This window comes from Mixophyes fleayi, chromosome 1, assembly GCF_038048845.1.
Source record: "Mixophyes fleayi isolate aMixFle1 chromosome 1, aMixFle1.hap1, whole genome shotgun sequence".
Classification (NCBI taxonomy): domain Eukaryota; kingdom Metazoa; phylum Chordata; class Amphibia; order Anura; family Limnodynastidae; genus Mixophyes; species Mixophyes fleayi.
The window spans coordinates 190,352,619-190,369,565 of NC_134402.1; the positions used below are offsets into that span (position 1 = coordinate 190,352,619).

A 16,947-nucleotide genomic window follows, 5' to 3' on the forward strand; every position below is an offset into this window, starting at 1 on the left:
TTTATTAACAACACCGCAGCGGCAGGGCCAGAGGAGGCTGTACAGATGGCAACGGATGGTCAGACGTAAGCCGAGTCAGGGGTCTGAAGCAAGCAGAGTAGTCAAATAACTTGCCAAAAGGTCAGGGTCACCAGCACGAAAGCAGAGTCCAGAAACAGAGCAAAGGGTCCCAACAGGAGTTCCAATAGCAGAAGGGCAGAGTATCCGCAGGAACACTAGGACAAGACAGGAACAGGACAGGAGCAGGTCAGCAACAGACAGTATCCACGCTATAACCGGCAGGGAGGCTAAGTTCTCCCTGTTTTAAATACTCAAGACAGCCAATCAGGAACAGAGAATAAAATGGCATAATAAGCCCCCCCATGTGTGGTTTAATAAATGTAACAAATGCTAATAGCCCGCAGGCTTAGGAGTCTTGGTGAACGCACCCGGCTGTCCTGTGTTGCCGGGGCGCAAAAAATTGACAGCTCTGCGTCCGGCCTTTGCCCTAGCAATGGTCGGACCAAGAACCGGAAGTGACGTCCTGGTCGTCATAGAGACAGCCAGGACGCCAGGGACAGAGGGAAGTGAGTCGCGGTTGTGCTTGTGGCCCGTAACACCTTTCACTTGCCTCTTCTCTTCTTCTCTAAGATCAATGCAACAAGCAGTAACAAACTAATAAATTACGAATAGGAGTCAGTCAAATACTCCTCTATATTCTATCCTATCAGATCTGGGAATAATATAGAGTCACGTTACGTAGCTGATTTATTTTAAGACTATGATCTGATTATTTATATGAGTGATCAATTGCCCCTATTATAAACTTGGAATGAGCTTACTATTAGAATAACTCTAGCGTTGGATGAATAAGATCACACGAGTTAGCCGACATATAATCACTGCGTTTATTCTATCAATTTTGGGATAGATATTAAGCACTCTGATATCAATATATCCTTTTACATCGATGCCTGTCAACAAGAGAATTTGTCAATTATAGTGTCATAACTAAAATATATTACAACTGCGGAATATTCTGATTGATAAAATAAAAGTCCCCAGACAGTAGTCTGTTGAAATGTAAATATAATGTTTTGTCTTGGGCTCTACAGACCCGATATTGGATCTCTTTTTTTTTTTTCCCCCTTTCACAGGCTCTGAAAGTGTATTGAGAGGGGAGAATAATGCTAAATAGCTCCCTAATTATATTTGAGTAACTTCCCAAGCTGGCTGTGGAAAAACAAACTTTTAAAACATGGGAGGGAAACTGGGCTGCCATGTGTCTCGAGCCGCGGCGGCTCCGGGCACCGCCTCAACTCGCTCTCCTCGCTGGCCCAGCATCCCAACGGCGTCATGACGACCGGAACGTCACTTCCGTTGCCAAGGCAATGGTCGGGACGCTTTTACTCTATAACGCCGCGTCCCGGCATTCAGGGCAGCCGGACGTGTGCGCAAATTAGGGATTAACTATAGCCTCAGGTGGCTAATTACTCCCTCCTGTGCCCAAACATTTTCATTGGCCCATACTGGTATTTAAGGCAGGAAGGGGCAAGTCTCCCTGCCGGTTATAGTCCCTGTTTCCTAGCATACTTTCCCTGCTGTATTGCTGTTCCTGATATCTATATTGTTATTGCTGACCTTTGCCTGGATACTGACGCTGTTGATTTGCCTGTGACCCTGAAAACTTTGCCGGGACCTTCACTCCACCTCTGTTTTAAACACCTGCGCTATGTTCTCAGGTTATCAGCTCCTACTACTAGAGAACAAGACCTGGGGGCATCTGAGTACCTGTGAGCACATCTAGCTCTACAGGAAAGGCGGCTGCTATAGGCGAAGACCTCTGAAGCGGTTCTAGGAGTTGATGCCTGGTGCGTGAGTCCTAACACCATGTAGTATCAAAAGAAAAATTAATAAACAGCAACTATAGTTAATTATTTTTCTTCTTCAAATTTTCATAGCAGTGATTACAGTGGGATGTACCCAAGCAATATAGTAGAGTAGTGCTGCAAAAGATCAAATCAGCCAATTATGCTGCATAATCAAGAATTTATTCAGTGTCAGAAGAACATGTCTCCAATAGAAGATAAGACATCTAGACGATAATGACTAGTGAAAGTATGTATGGATATACTAGTGAAGGTATGTATGGATATATGTCAATCCTGCTGTTTTGCAAAGCTCTGTTGTTTAAGTCTTAGCACTCCTTGACCCAAAATGTTGCTACAGCTCGTGTAGAGTGGGCCCCTCAAAATCTCTGGCATCTTATGCAAATTCCTCTTGTTTGTTAGCTATATTATTACTTCTCTGATCCATCTGGAAATTGCTTGTTTAGAGGGAACACACTCTTTCCAAGGTCCTGAAGGAATTATGAAAAGTTATTGAGAGCATCCAAATTCTGTCCTGGACAAATATATGGAAATTTCACCAAGTCGAAAAGGGTCAGATTTCTTTCGTTTTCATCACTAGGTTGTGTACTAGGTAGTATGACAGCATGAATACTTGATTAATGCGGATACTATTATGTAGATACTACATTTGACGGAAATGTTGGATTGGCTTTACGTTCTACTTCGTCTGCACAGATATTCAGAGAGGGTTCTTTGCACCATAGGGCTTGTAATTCTCCTACACTGCAGGCAGAAGTAACTGCCACTTTTAGTATCATTCATCTCAGAGAAACCTCTGTCGGATCCTTTTGAACTACTAACAGAGTGTTGAGCACTATATTGAGCCACAAAGGAGGAATGGAACATCTTCACTGCTTGGAAGAAGTGAAAAATCAATTCCTCTGTAGCTAATTTGGTATACAAACACAAAATGTTTTATATGCACTCTGCCTGGTACAAACATTGATATATTCTACATACTTAATCTCAGCAACATAAATGCTCTCCTCCTATCGCATTACAGTTCCCAAATAAAAACCAAGCACATTGAGTTTTGTTTTCTTATTTTAATTGCTAGCAATGCAAACTTTAATCGGACATTATAAATTCTGTGAAATCAACAGTTTATTCTTATTTTATAAGAAATAAAATAAAAAATGACACCATCTTACATTGTCTGCCCCCCCTCAACCCCTCTCACACACTTATCCATTTATATCAATTTAGCTAGATACTGTAGGGTACTGTTTGTTCATAAGACATACAATAGAAACGTAATTGTGTTGCATTACATAACATTATCAACATTTCCACCAAAAAATATAATGCACTGATATATTTACAAATTATACATTCATACACCACTGGATTTACTGTATTTTTCTGTCTTAAATATTATTTTTATTTGAACTTATATCCAAAGTTGAATATATTTTCCAGCACCTATAATACACCTAATTTAGCATCATGGTTCAATAGAGATATAGCAAAGTAAAGTACCATAGAATCCATTATCAGGTAAAAGCAGGGAACATGGATTGAGAAATTTAGAAGATCTTCATAAACAAAATAGTGAAGAATGTATTGTCATACATTCATTACTAGTAAACAGAGAATCGCCTTTGATAACAAACTTTGTATTATGTTTTACATATAAGGCGCCGAATTTGGTCCACAGCACTGTACAATTATCTAAGGTGAAGGGTCAATTTTTTGTCAATTATTCACTGTGGCAAAACATGTTGACAGCAGAAACGAAATATTATTTATTGTCCAATTTGACAACAAGACGAAACCCATTAATTTAATGTTAAACCTTGTCTATGTCTTGTATAAAGAAGATACGTCTTGATACCTTTGCTTGTAAATTATCTATATAATCACACAGTTTTTGCTAACCATTAACCCACATGGCTAAGGAACCAACATTCAAGTTATGACAAAAATAAAATACATAATTTCCAGAAGGTAATTCCATCTCAATACACAAATATATAAACATTTCAAACAGTTTCAGTACATTTTGCAAGTTTAATAGTGGCCTCAAGTCCTGAAAATATGATCACATCAACATAAAGTCATTGAATACAATTTGGCTACCTCCTGATTAGTTTTAATTGCGCTCTAACAAAAAATGCTATAGGCTTTATTTTCCTTAAAAGGGCACTTACACAAATGTTTTAGGACGCATCTTGTTTTCTATGTAAAAATGCTCTTTGTGTTTGGTGTTTGAGGGTTATTTTTAATGTATGAGTCTAGAATTACATTTGAGTGAAGTGTACCTGAAGCATAAAAACGCTGCAAAACGTGCTTCACAAAATACATTCATCTGAACATAGATTAAATGTGAGTGATTCCACTATACCTCTTCACTAATCAAACAAAGAGGCTAAGCTAATCACTAAATCTAGCCACATATGCAAGAACTTTATGCTTTGATAAATTCATTCTGATCAGATTTTTTTCAGACAGCTGGTTTTGAGCTTCATATTTCACAACTGTCAATTTACTGAAAATTGACAAGTTGGCAGATAAAATGGCGATAGTCATTTACTCAGCACTAACAATGCCGACACACTTAACGACAAAAAAATAGCGATGCACTTAATAGCGACAACCCGAAACCAGCGACTTACCATGTAAGGTGCAGTATTTCCGGCATGTTTAATTACCTCCACATGTAAAAGGCGACTTTCACAAATATGTATAGTAATAAATCATGTAACATGTATTGGCCAGGGTGAAAGTGCCGTTTTTAATCCAGGCGGTGGTTCTACCCATTGCCGCTATAAAAGCACTGTTTTCACTCTGGCCAATACAAGTGACGTCATTTGTTACTGTACATATTTGTGAAAGTCGCCTTTTACATGTGGAGGTAATTAAACATGCCAGACATACTGCCTATCTGTTACATGGTAAGTCGATTGTTTCAAGTTGTCGCTATTAAATGCATTGCTGTTTTTAGTTGTTGTAAAGTGTTTTGTTAAGCATAGTAGGCTTCAAAAGATCATTAGACTTTCATCAAAACTTAAAGTACAGATATGTACTTGTGCAGGGATCAATAGTGGGGATAATTTGTAAATTTAATGTTTCAACTAAATGGATTTACAAACCTAAAAGGACCATAACTTCCCTATATTCTGTGTAAGAAAGACTGATGAATGGCATAAACTGCAATACATTTTTGTCAACTACACGTTTTACTTTAAGAAAAAACAAAAATGTGTAATATGACCAGATAAAAAGTAGAACCCAGAGAATGTAGACACTTCCGCAGGTGACACAGTCATGGGTACTGAAAGATAAAACATGGAGGGCCAGCCTCTCAGAATGGGAGTAATCCCCCTTTAAAGCTTCAAAATAAACAATCCTGACAGATGTATATTTAATATATATATAACCATTACACACAGATACAGATAAAAAAATGTGAAATATGTTATTAAAATGTAAGCTTATTTTGTGGGAAATAAAGCATTGTACAGCTAATATTAGAGGCTAAATGACGAGGATTGTTAAAGGTCTTGAGCTTTGCAATCTCAAATGCCAAAATGTAAGAAACACAAAAAGACTTCTAACAACGCCTTTACAGTTCTTGAAAATAATTAGCTCTGATTTATGATGTTAATGAACCATATTACCCAATACCTCACTGGTGCATTTTTCATGATTTTTCCCTTTAAAATGAACAAAGATAAGTAAAACGATATAAAGATAAAAAAACATTAGTGCAGCAATCTCACAAATTAGCATTTTCATTTTGTTATATAAGGATTAATTTACCTGCAAAAGGATATAAAAACCAAAAGGGGCCTTTCTTTTGTACATTTATACAACAATTGTGCTCTACATTTCTCAAAAGTGCTCAGAGACCGTTAATGTTTTTTTTTAATAAAAGAAAAAACACATATTTAAAGAACACAGATTAAATGTGTACAATATATATTACAAAATGGCACTAGATGAATTTTTTTTTGTGCATCAAATTATAAAAACAACTACGGAAAGCATTTGTTTCTTATTTGTGTAAGTCTCACATGGAGCAAAAAGGGATACATGGCAGAGACACTGTATTGTCTATTAATTAAATTAACATAGAGGATCTATATTGAATGAATAAAATATGCATAAAACAAGTTACATTTATATACACAAGCTAAATTAATAAACTTTAATCCATTACTCAGGTCATTGATATTTACTATATTTGGTCCAAGGGCCAGGTTAAATAAAATTTGCTACTACTGGCTACAATGAAACATTGTAAAATTAAAGTTATGTATGTTAACAATTGCAAGAATTGTTATTCTATTAACTTGACTCGTGTGTAGTGGAGTTGTCAAATTGCCTTTATATTTTGAGACTATTTCTTCTGCTTTCTGGAATTGTTCTTGTAATAAACCATGCCAAAAGGATAACAGATTCTGATTAATGGAATCATTCTTGATAGCAATCTGCTTTAAAGACATTCAACAATAAATAAGCCTAAACATATGTTTTATCTTATTGTGGGCAAACATGATTATCAGAACTATGGACTGTCTGTTGATTATGCTGAATTGTTTGGCCTTCAGAAAATGTTTATGGGAGACAAAACAAAATGAGTGTATTTTTAAGTTATAGGCAAGCAATCCTGACCTGCAGGCGATGCACCACTTCAAAATATAGATGCAGTCAGTCAGTGCATCATCACCCTGGACTTCACTCTGAAAATCAGACCCAATTATTGAAAAAACAGTAATGTCTGATCAAAAGCCTCCATGTTCGACAGAAATCCCAACTGTCTATTAAAATTAAAATTGCATTTTGTTATCCTACTAGTAAATGTGTCTCCATTACTCTTTGGACTGGATATCACCATTGCAAAATTGTTTTAATTCCTTAAGAGTCATTTAAAACACGTTGAGGCCTTAGTGATAGAGGCATTGATCCAGAAAGTTTTGTTCAGTGCCACATAAAAGGACAAGAAAGCATAACTGCATTTCCTTGGGGCGTCTAGAAAAATATAACATCTTCTTTGTTTGTTTCTTTCTCGACAGAAGGTGGTGAAGGAATTGAAGGTTTCAATAGATGGGAACTGCTTTGTCGGTAGAGGCTTGCTGGATATGTTGCTGTTTCACTTATGGGATCTACTTGTCCAGGAGGGTCTGTGTAATAAAAAAAAAAAAGTATATTATATACTGTCAACAAGGCTTAAATGAAACTGAATATAGTGCAAGAAATAGGAGATTTTCAGCTCTGCTACAAGGGAACAAGAAGTAATCCAACCATCAAAAAAGGAAATGCAATAAGTGAACAATCTCTAGCTCTCTTTACTAGATGTAGGTGTTTTATGGTTATATTGTTCTATAAATGAAAACAGCCAATTACTACATAATTTCCCTGTTGAAGGCCCTGAGATTGGACTGAAACCCATAGGATTCACAGACTCACACTTTTCTAAGAGTAATATGAAAGATTGTGCCCTGTCAGCGGAGGACTACTACGGAAGTACCGAAACACCACAATAACGCTGCTGCAGCATCAAAACACAAGCAGATTTAAAGAAAAACAAACTTTTTCCTCATTGGGAACCAGTAAACATATGTACATGAAGAAATGAATGATACCACCTACTACTAACTCATTACTGAGAATCATTACTGAGACTATGTAGTGTTATATATATGATTCTATGTTAGTAATTGCCTGACTGTCAGTATGTACATAACAGAGAACTTGTTTAACTGTTAATTTATATTGTATTGTGATACCAACATCTTGCTCTATGTCTAGTACAGATCTGCATTATAATCTTAAGAATTTTTCGAATACAAATTCCTATGTAAATATATAACGTTATGATGTTATTTATGTGCATTATCGGTCTCCCGGCAACAAAAACCGGAAGTGAGATCATGCTGATTTAATATACCATACTATTTATATATTGTTATGCATTTATGATAGGATTGTCAGTATTTTTCTTATAGAGAACTTGATCACACTGTTAACTTATATTATATTAATCATGTTAAGATCTAACTTCATATCTGGTAAGATTACTTACAGATTTGTACAGTAGTCTTAGGATTTCCAGAATGTACAAAAATAGAAACTTAAATGTAATTATATAGATATACTACGTTATTTATATTTACTACTGGTATCCCGGCAACTAAAACTGGAAGTGAGGTCACGTCAAAGCAACATGCTATGCCCTTTTTATTCTATGGATATCGAAACCGGAAGTGACGACACACAGCAAAACCGGAAGTGACGATACAGACGAAGGAGAGACTTTCTGTTTGTTATTTTATGTTAATATTAATATTAAAATTCTGCTAATATAAGCAATTGTTTTTAGAATTGGGTATGTCCAGATCACTTGATATTCTCCTAGCCAACTAGACTTTTCAGATGTTTTACTTCATTGTGGGTATCTTATTTGTGATTGGGAATAGACTATATTTAAAGCAGCGATTTTAAAGGCTCTCCATGCACCTTGAAAAGACTCAGTAAAAACATGTTGGAGCAGGAGAGCTGATTATTCATTTTATCGGTTTTTCTACAAGACACACCCTACCTGTTTACCACCATAGATGTGGGGAACTTACAGTGACTTGGACTTATCCTAGGGCTCTGTGTGAATATTTCCTTGTACACTGCTACAAACCCGCATTATCTCCAGTAGGACGACATATACTTCCAAGATTGTCTATGTGTTTTTAATGTAAATGTGACTGCACTTTATGTGATTTATATGATTGTATATATTAAACGGTATTACGCTAAGATACTCCATTTTTGCTTTTTTATATATGATGATCTTAGAGACCTCATCTGATGTTATGACCACAGGGTATTGATGCAAACAAAAGAAGTTTAAAGATCTGTATCCAAGGCTCTGCCTATGCCTCTGTCTTGTGAGTAGCTTGACATTTGGAGGCAACAAGTTGGGAACTACTGCTTATTCTATTGGATATTAAATTAACTTTTTACTTCTTGTTATTTGTAAATTGATTATACATCACCAAAAATCCTTATAGTATTACATTATTGCATATTTTTCTTCTACTTTCTATGTTAATATGACCCTATCGAGTGGCTTGTTCATTGGAGACGTATTAATACCACACAGCTAAGAAAAAGCATCACGCCAAAATATAAGTATTCCTTCTTTTAGGAGATAATAATTGCGCTTAAAAAGGGTTTCATATTTTATTAAATTAATGACTGTGCTACATATAGAATTGTTTTTGTTTATATGCAATCCGTGCTAGGCATGTGAGCGATAATTGAACTAATTTATTTGTTTGCCCTTATTTAAATTGTAACTGATAAATAATAATGGCTTTAAGTTTAGTATGCTTGTGCATAAACCTAGAATGTTTTATCATTATTTATGGTGGGCTTGCCAAAACCGACCAACTTAATCAAACTATTATCTTTTAAATGCATTCGTGAATATTGTTTTAATTGGACTGTATGGCTACAGCGCCATCTCATCAACAAGTAGGGTCTTAATTGTGTCATACTGAGAAATCCTGCAAGTCCTTATTCTGCAACGCCACAGTCCATAATCACACATCATGATACTCAGCTGGGACATTACATCTTCCTAAGTAAGCTTTACCAACTCGGCTGAAACTATATATGTAAACAGGTCTTTTTTTTTTCTTTTCTAACTATACCACTATACCAGTTATTTTTGCACTAACACAGAGAAAAAAAAATTAGCCAGCATCTCACCATGCTGAAAGAACATGATTTGACTGTTCACTAAACCGGGACTTGCCACTCTTCGGCTCCTCACAGTATTCTCATCCTTCCCTGAAAGTTTGGATGGCAAAAGTTGCCTGTGATCCATGGATGCTGCAACACATGTAAAGGAATAGAGAAAAGGAGTTAAAAGGAGTTAATTATCTCCTAATATGCACATTTTAACAGATAAAATGGCAACATCCTGCTAGATTTATCAGAATATGGAAAATAAAACACCATGTACAGCCTCAAACAGGCTAGTTGAATGTGCTGGAATGACCTTAACATGTGCATAACAAAACAGGTAACATATGTGTAGGAGCTCAAATACAAAACCACCCTAGTCAGTAAATGATAATGTACAAACATATGTTTCTAAATAATACAATTAGAATCACTATTTAACGATTGAAATGCAAAGTAATACAGCAAATTATTAATGTTATGTACCACTGAAAATGCAAATTTTGATCTACTTTTCCATTATTTTATCTTCAATGAATTTTAAAACAATTTCTTTTTCTTTTTCAATTATGTTGTAAAACATTAGCTTCTACACAGATATACACTATTTATTTAATGCTTCTTAAAATGTTATGCTACTTTTAATGTGATTCCTTTGATTATTGTGTTACCCAGGTTATCAGTACCCCCCTAATACAAATATGTTGCTCAAATTTCTGACTACATCAGTCTGACAATGGTGTTGGTATGTTTAAAGAAAGTTGGTAATTGTAAAGAATTGGCTATGCGAGACATGGTAATTTGCAGGATGTAGAATACTAGCAACTTCAGGTTTCCCATAATATAATCTACTGAAATATATTTTAGTAACTTTACTCTCTGTATATTACTTACTGAACTGTGTGGGTGAGTACTTTGATCTCTTCTCTAATGTGAAGTTGTATTCTAAATATGTAATGAAGCAAACCTTTCAAAGAAAATGGCTTCCATAAACACATTAGTTTGTTGCATACGGATTTTATTCGGCTAAAAATTTGGCTCTAATCAGGAGGAGTCCAATAACCACCTGCAGTAACTACAGATGTGTTTGTGTGATTTTTTTTTTAAGTGTTTTGCCTAACAAATTTACTTCTAAAATAGTATAATAAGGGCTGAATCGAATACACTAGTTTTAGCGCTCAATCTGTAAGTGTGAACTTTGTAGGCCTGGATTTGTTTAGAGGCCACATAGGCTTGAGCCCAAGTTGGCAAGGGTGATTTGTATGCACTGTGTACTTAGCACTCTGCTTGCTTTGTCCATCGTAAATAATGCATTAGTTAAAATGCCTGGAAAGCCCAGGAGACAAAAATTTGATTGAAAATGGTCCGGCAACTGAACAGCAGCAGGGTAGGACTGGCTGTAGTGTACATTTTATGGTAGGATGCAAGCCTATCATATGATGCACACAGAGATTTCTTGAGTAATCTCTTTGACCATGTATGTGTAGATGCTGCAAAGTTCCCCAGTCAATTGTGAAAAATATTAGTTTGTGGGTAGTGGCAGCGTCCAACCTCGTTAAAAGCCTTTTATATTTTTTTCTTTTAATGTTAACTGCTCATATGATTTGTGATAATATAACAATATATCAGTCTCCAGATGCAAAAAATAAATGTTACAATGTTATAAACATTTAGGAATGTAGCAATACCAGGAATGGTAGCAGCCTATTTTTTCAGTGAGCTGACCTGAACTCTCAGTCCGATGTGAAGCTTTTCCCCTACCAGTTTTTTCCTTTCCGCTTTTGGTCAATGCTGCCAGTTTGGTGGGAATCTGTTGCTTCGTTAGTAATGCCTGCTTCTGGAGCTGGTTAGTAGCACTTAACAAATGAATAGGCACATCATTTTTCATTGCGGGTCTTAAGTCTGTGGCGCTACTGTCACGACGTGTAACTTCAGGCCTGTCCAGGTAGTCAGCTGCAGACACAGATGCACTGGATTTGGCCGTAGGTTTCATGACCAGCTGACTAGTCCCTTCCCCATTAAAACTTTCAGAATGTGTTACACCCTGGAAAACAAAAGTGCAGAACAGATATGCCTCTTTTTCTATTGTCACAAGTTAGCAAAAATCGAAAAATCATGTGGGGTATTAAGCTGCACAGTGCGTGGCATGAGAACAGAAGAAAAGTGAAAGATCATCAAATGCTGTACAGCATGGAGATGGAAAATGTTATTAGCATACAAAATGTGGATGAAACAATGGACCAAAACTGTAAGCATTGATCATCATATTCACAGTGAAGTAAATTCCAACTAGAAATACCACAATTATCATCCCCTTACAGCTTTTAGGATATTGTATGTGATTAAACATATTTACACATTATCCTCTCTTGTAAATGAACACTTTCTTCCTCATTTTTTTCATTTCTATTCAATGATGCAAAAAGTATTAGTTTCTTCTCTACATCACTATTTATTGTATAGGTCATAATATTCATGTTACCTTTATTTAGTCACATTTATTTAAAAGGTTGTCTATCATATTTTTATTTATATTACTTATTTGATACTTTCCCATATGAACTTATTTGGGAACCTATTAAGTTCATATGGGAAATTGGAAACCTAATAAGATCATAACTAACTGGGAGAGTGATTACTACTCCAGAAACATTGACATGAGGTGTCATTATCCATTGTTCATGCATTAATTTTGTCCTGTTGCAGCATATTTGTACATGATGCATAGGGAAATTTACTGGCAGACTGTACGCCTTATTGTTAACATAGGGAGCTTTTTCTTTTTAATTTAAGTTATATAATGTCAATTTGAAATTGTTAAATTTTGCCTCAAAATTACAGTTTATCTTATTTAGTACTTGTGCTGTGATCGTATAAGCGAGCGTTTCGCCTTTTTTTGTTTGCTGCTAGTAAAAGACATGCCAGACAAGGGAGTACCATGCTTTAACCATTTTTTGCATTTATGTGCTGCATCTGTTTTGTCTAGAAAAATATCAGAATTTATTGCTTTTCACTTTTTTCCTCCAAAAAAATGTTATACCAACTATTAAGATACGATTTTTTTGGGCACCAAAGCTGAGTAAATATCTTTATTTCCCCTTCAACTGTCCATAGCAGCTATTACAACGTATAAGTTTCCTTATTAGTTCAGTAGAGACGGGTTAAGCAAAAACCGCTTCCAACAGTATGTAAGGCAGCTCTCCTACACTTCCCCTGTGTCTTTTCCCATCTTTAGCTATGTAGGTAGGGTCAGATAGTGTTCTATTATTTTCTGTAGTGCATGGGCTTACCTACCATCTGTGGTATAAGCAGAGGACTGGCTGGCTACCTGGGGAACACCAGTCTGATACCTTCGGGACAGATCTGGTGTGTAATTCAAATTGTGCGCCAGTTTGCTAATGTCAGTGGGCTGCATTTGAATGCGCCACGTCACAGGGCACCAAAATGGAAGACCAGGCATGGATAGGAATTGAAACTGCTTTTACCGTTCCCTGTTCCTGAAGGAATGAGGATGTCTAACTTCACTAAAGCTGTATAGCAGTAGGATATCTGCAGCAGGATGGAGTCTGAGTCCAATCCCAAAAACGGCTGAAGGACACCCATTCTACGCAAGCCCCCAAGTTAGGGCTGCTTTATTCTTCCAGCATCACTATTGCAGTTAGTTAGCGTTTAGTAATAACCTGTCCTTTCAGACTGTGGAAGGAAAGAAGGAGAGTTTATGGATCCTGTGATAAAACTAAATCTGAAGGGGTCTTTTATACAATATGTTATTCTCAAGCCAAGGAAAAATGTAATTCCCCTGAACAGTTTAAGGAATCTATAGAATGGATGAAGAAGTCTTGTGATCAAGGAATATCTGTATATGCTATGAAAGACTCAAGGAGAACAACATCTCAGGTCAAGTATGGAATTTGAAATCGATACTCTCAGTCAGAAAGGGACTCTTCAGGAAATTAAGAGGACTCCTCTAAGTAATGAATCTGGGGAGAATAAAGATGGATGTTTAATCTACATAATGTAGAAATGTTGCTCAAACAGTAATATAAATACAAATAATAATACTAATTCAATTACAGGTCTCTGGGTGTGGATGATTAAGCTACTGCCACAGAGGCTCATGAATACCTTTTGAAGATTGCAGTAAGAAGGGTAGCGTTTCCCGGGACATCAAATTGTGAAAGAATTTATTCATAAGGAGTGGGCACAGGTGGAAAAGTGTTAGTTTAATTCAAAGAGATTAGAATGTATGAATCCGTTCAGTGATGAAGAAGTGGAGCTTTTGGTTCCAAAAGTGGACACTTATAGCTAGTATGTTATTCCAGACTCTTCATTGTTTGAAAAATCATCAGGATCATCCCTTTTGATCTGTTCTGGACTAGAAGCTCAATAGGTTTGTCTGTGCCAGACATGGCCAACAGCTTAGATTTTTTCACGTCTATAGATCTTCAGGAAGCTTATTTTCACATCCTTGTTGCAGTATGTCATATGAAATGCCTCATGTTCTGTGTACACCTGCCTGCCCTTCGGCCTGGCAACAGCACCGAGAACTTTCAGCAAAATGCTAGTTACTCTGGTGGCGCAAATTAAGAGTGTGAGGTGCCATGATATGGGCTCTAACTCAACAACAACCTTTTTTTGGAGAGATCAGAACACATTACCTTTAGGACAACTCAAATGATAGTCTCTTTTAAAACATCATGGCTGGATCATGAGAAGGACAAAATGTATTCTTATCCCCATCACATCAAATAAAGTTTCTGGGGGTCCAGATAAACACCATACAAAATAAGGTATCTCGGCCAGAATAAAAGCCATATCAAGATCCAGTCCCTGGCACATCAACTACATACTTATCACCAAACTATGATAAGGTAGGGACTTCAACTGTTGTGAATATTTTCCTCCACCATAGGAATAATCCCTGCATTAGGAACGGAGTAGTTGAGCTGACATTGTAATCAATTATCCCAACCTGATACATTAGTGTGCTGTGCAAGTAGTCACAAACTGCCATACTATGTAAGTTACTAAATGGAAAACACAATATAATAAAAATGGCGATAACGCAACATTCAAAAGAAACCCGTCATCAGAATAGGACAGAACTTGTACTGTAAAACAGAATATATGAAGCTGAATACAGTAAGGACACACATTGTGCACTCTGCCAGTAAGATTATGCGGTGTTTATAAAATTCATATATAATTTATCTTTGTGGTGTTTAAAATATAAAAGGGTGCATTATTGTGTAGACAGAATGGTGTAATTATCTTACAGGCAAAAACATTAAATATTATAAAAAGGGTCTTACCAATGTTATTTGCACCAGTTCTGGTGAAAATGATCCAGCACTTACACTTGACTTCTTTATCTTTTTCAATTGCTCCAAGCGCTCTCTGTCTTTCTCCACAGCTCTTTGTGCTTCACGTAGTCTCTCCAAATCATGCTGATAGGCCTCTCTCTGTGCTTCTAGTTCTACCCGTTCCTGTTCTAACCTGTCTTTTTCAAGGCGGGAAGCCTCCTCTCTTTGTAGCAGCATCATCTCGGTAGCCTCCACCTCCTTTTTCTGCCTACTCCTTTCACGTTCCCACCTTTGTCTTTCATGTTTTAGCTGGTCCTGCAGCTTCTGGACATTGCCCAACTCCTCCCTCTGCTTCTCAAAGTTCCGCTGTTTCTCCTGCTCCAGAAGCCAGTTACCTTTGGATGACTGCTGTCTGAACTGCTTCTCACGTTCTCTTTGTGCCTCTAAGTAGCTGTCCTGCTGAGCAATCATGGCCTAACATGATAAGAGGTAGACATACAATGTTGTGAATTTGGATATTGATGCTGTACATCACATTGACCATCATGTGCTACAGAATTTATTTATTAGATCAGGACACAAGTTGCACATGCTTCTATCAATATGCATTCGGTTTTAAGTGGATACCTTACAATATATAAAATGATTAAAGAGGGACACTAGGTGAATGTAAACATACAAACTTTCGCTTCACTTCTGAAAATAGGTGTATAGGCATTTATGTGGACATAATTGTACTTAAAACACAAACTATACATGACTTAAAACACAATAAATCACAAACTATGTTGATACTGAATAGTGAGCAGATAAAAGAGTGAAGCTAATTGAACACAGAAACTAAAATTATGTATTTTTTTGTTTTGACTCTATAAAAGGTATTTTATAGGATTTCACATAGATGTATATGTCATGCATTATAGATTTAGTATGAAAGCAAGCTAGTCTATCAAAACATATTTGTTTAATTTTGCCTAGTACAGTGGGATGCATATGCTACACTTTGTTCTTGTATCTGTGCTAAAACTGATACAGATCTATAAATTTCAATTTGTAGCCAATTTTTTTAAACCTTTTATGAATGCATGCTATATGGATATAGGCTACTGCCTCACAACTTGATACCGAGGGAACGTTGCCTAACAGATTCCTACTATATTATGTGCAGTGGGGAGGTTTTGATCAATGTGTATTCAATATAACAGATGTTTTGCTTAAGTGAATCAATCTGCAAATAAAAGCGTTCCTAAAAAACTGCCATAATACATGGACATATATGGTCAAATCAACCAACAGATAGATGTATCTAATAGTGTAACAGCTAGCATGATACCTATTGGGCACATAACTGAAAAAAGCTCATAATCTAAAAACACGAGTTTCGTTTTAAAAAAGTGAAACTTTTTTATATATTTTAAATAAAAGAAAAAAAAACCCCAGACAACAAGTACATGAAATAAAATTGAATCATCCAGCATTTTCTGAAAATATTAATATAAATTGTTTACAAAACTAAATAATGCATATACAATATTTAAAGACTTTCTCATAGGTTACAGGAAAAGACAGCAGCTTGAACTTTGAACTGATTTATTCAGTTGCATGTTTATTTTGGACATGTGGGGCCTGATTCATTAAGGCACGAAAATGTCGATATGTGCCATACTTTGCGTAAAATCGCACTACACATGCCCAGAAACAAGCCATATGCTAGAGAACGCAGCACCTTACAATTCATCTTTGAGTGCAAAAGACCCTTACTATATCCTACAATCTCAGGGACAGAACAGAGAGGGGAATGGGCACATGCAGGTAGTCAATGTATAGTAAAGTGAACGCACCAGCATCTGATTTAAGTTTGAGTATCTCAAAGGTACATGTTTTTCTGTCATATCAATAGCAAAAGCTACAGTGATGCATTTTATGCACAGCAGACATTAATAACACCCTGGTACATTTTATTGGGTGGGGGCAAACTTTTTTAAAAATGTTTTTTCATTAATGACTACTTAATTGATGTCACCTGTTAATAATATAGTAGTTATTATTCCTGTACATTCTTTTGGGAC

The 16,947-nt window shown here is 36.2% G+C and overlaps 1 protein-coding gene across 1 annotated transcript in view; it reads right to left on the reverse strand.

Annotated features, from left to right (window-relative positions):
- Positions 1-2,920: 2,920 nt before the first annotated feature.
- Positions 2,921-16,947, reverse strand: part of ARHGEF18 (Rho/Rac guanine nucleotide exchange factor 18) — a 261,370-nt gene continuing 247,343 nt past the window's right edge. The window contains exons 28-31 of the mRNA XM_075204679.1: positions 14,888-15,352; positions 11,301-11,619; positions 9,600-9,722; positions 2,921-7,015 (exon numbers count right to left, since the gene is read on the reverse strand). Coding sequence (XP_075060780.1) covers positions 6,864-7,015; positions 9,600-9,722; positions 11,301-11,619; positions 14,888-15,352 — 1,059 coding nt within the window. The 3' untranslated portion in view covers positions 2,921-6,863. The remainder of the gene's footprint in view (positions 7,016-9,599; positions 9,723-11,300; positions 11,620-14,887; positions 15,353-16,947) is intronic.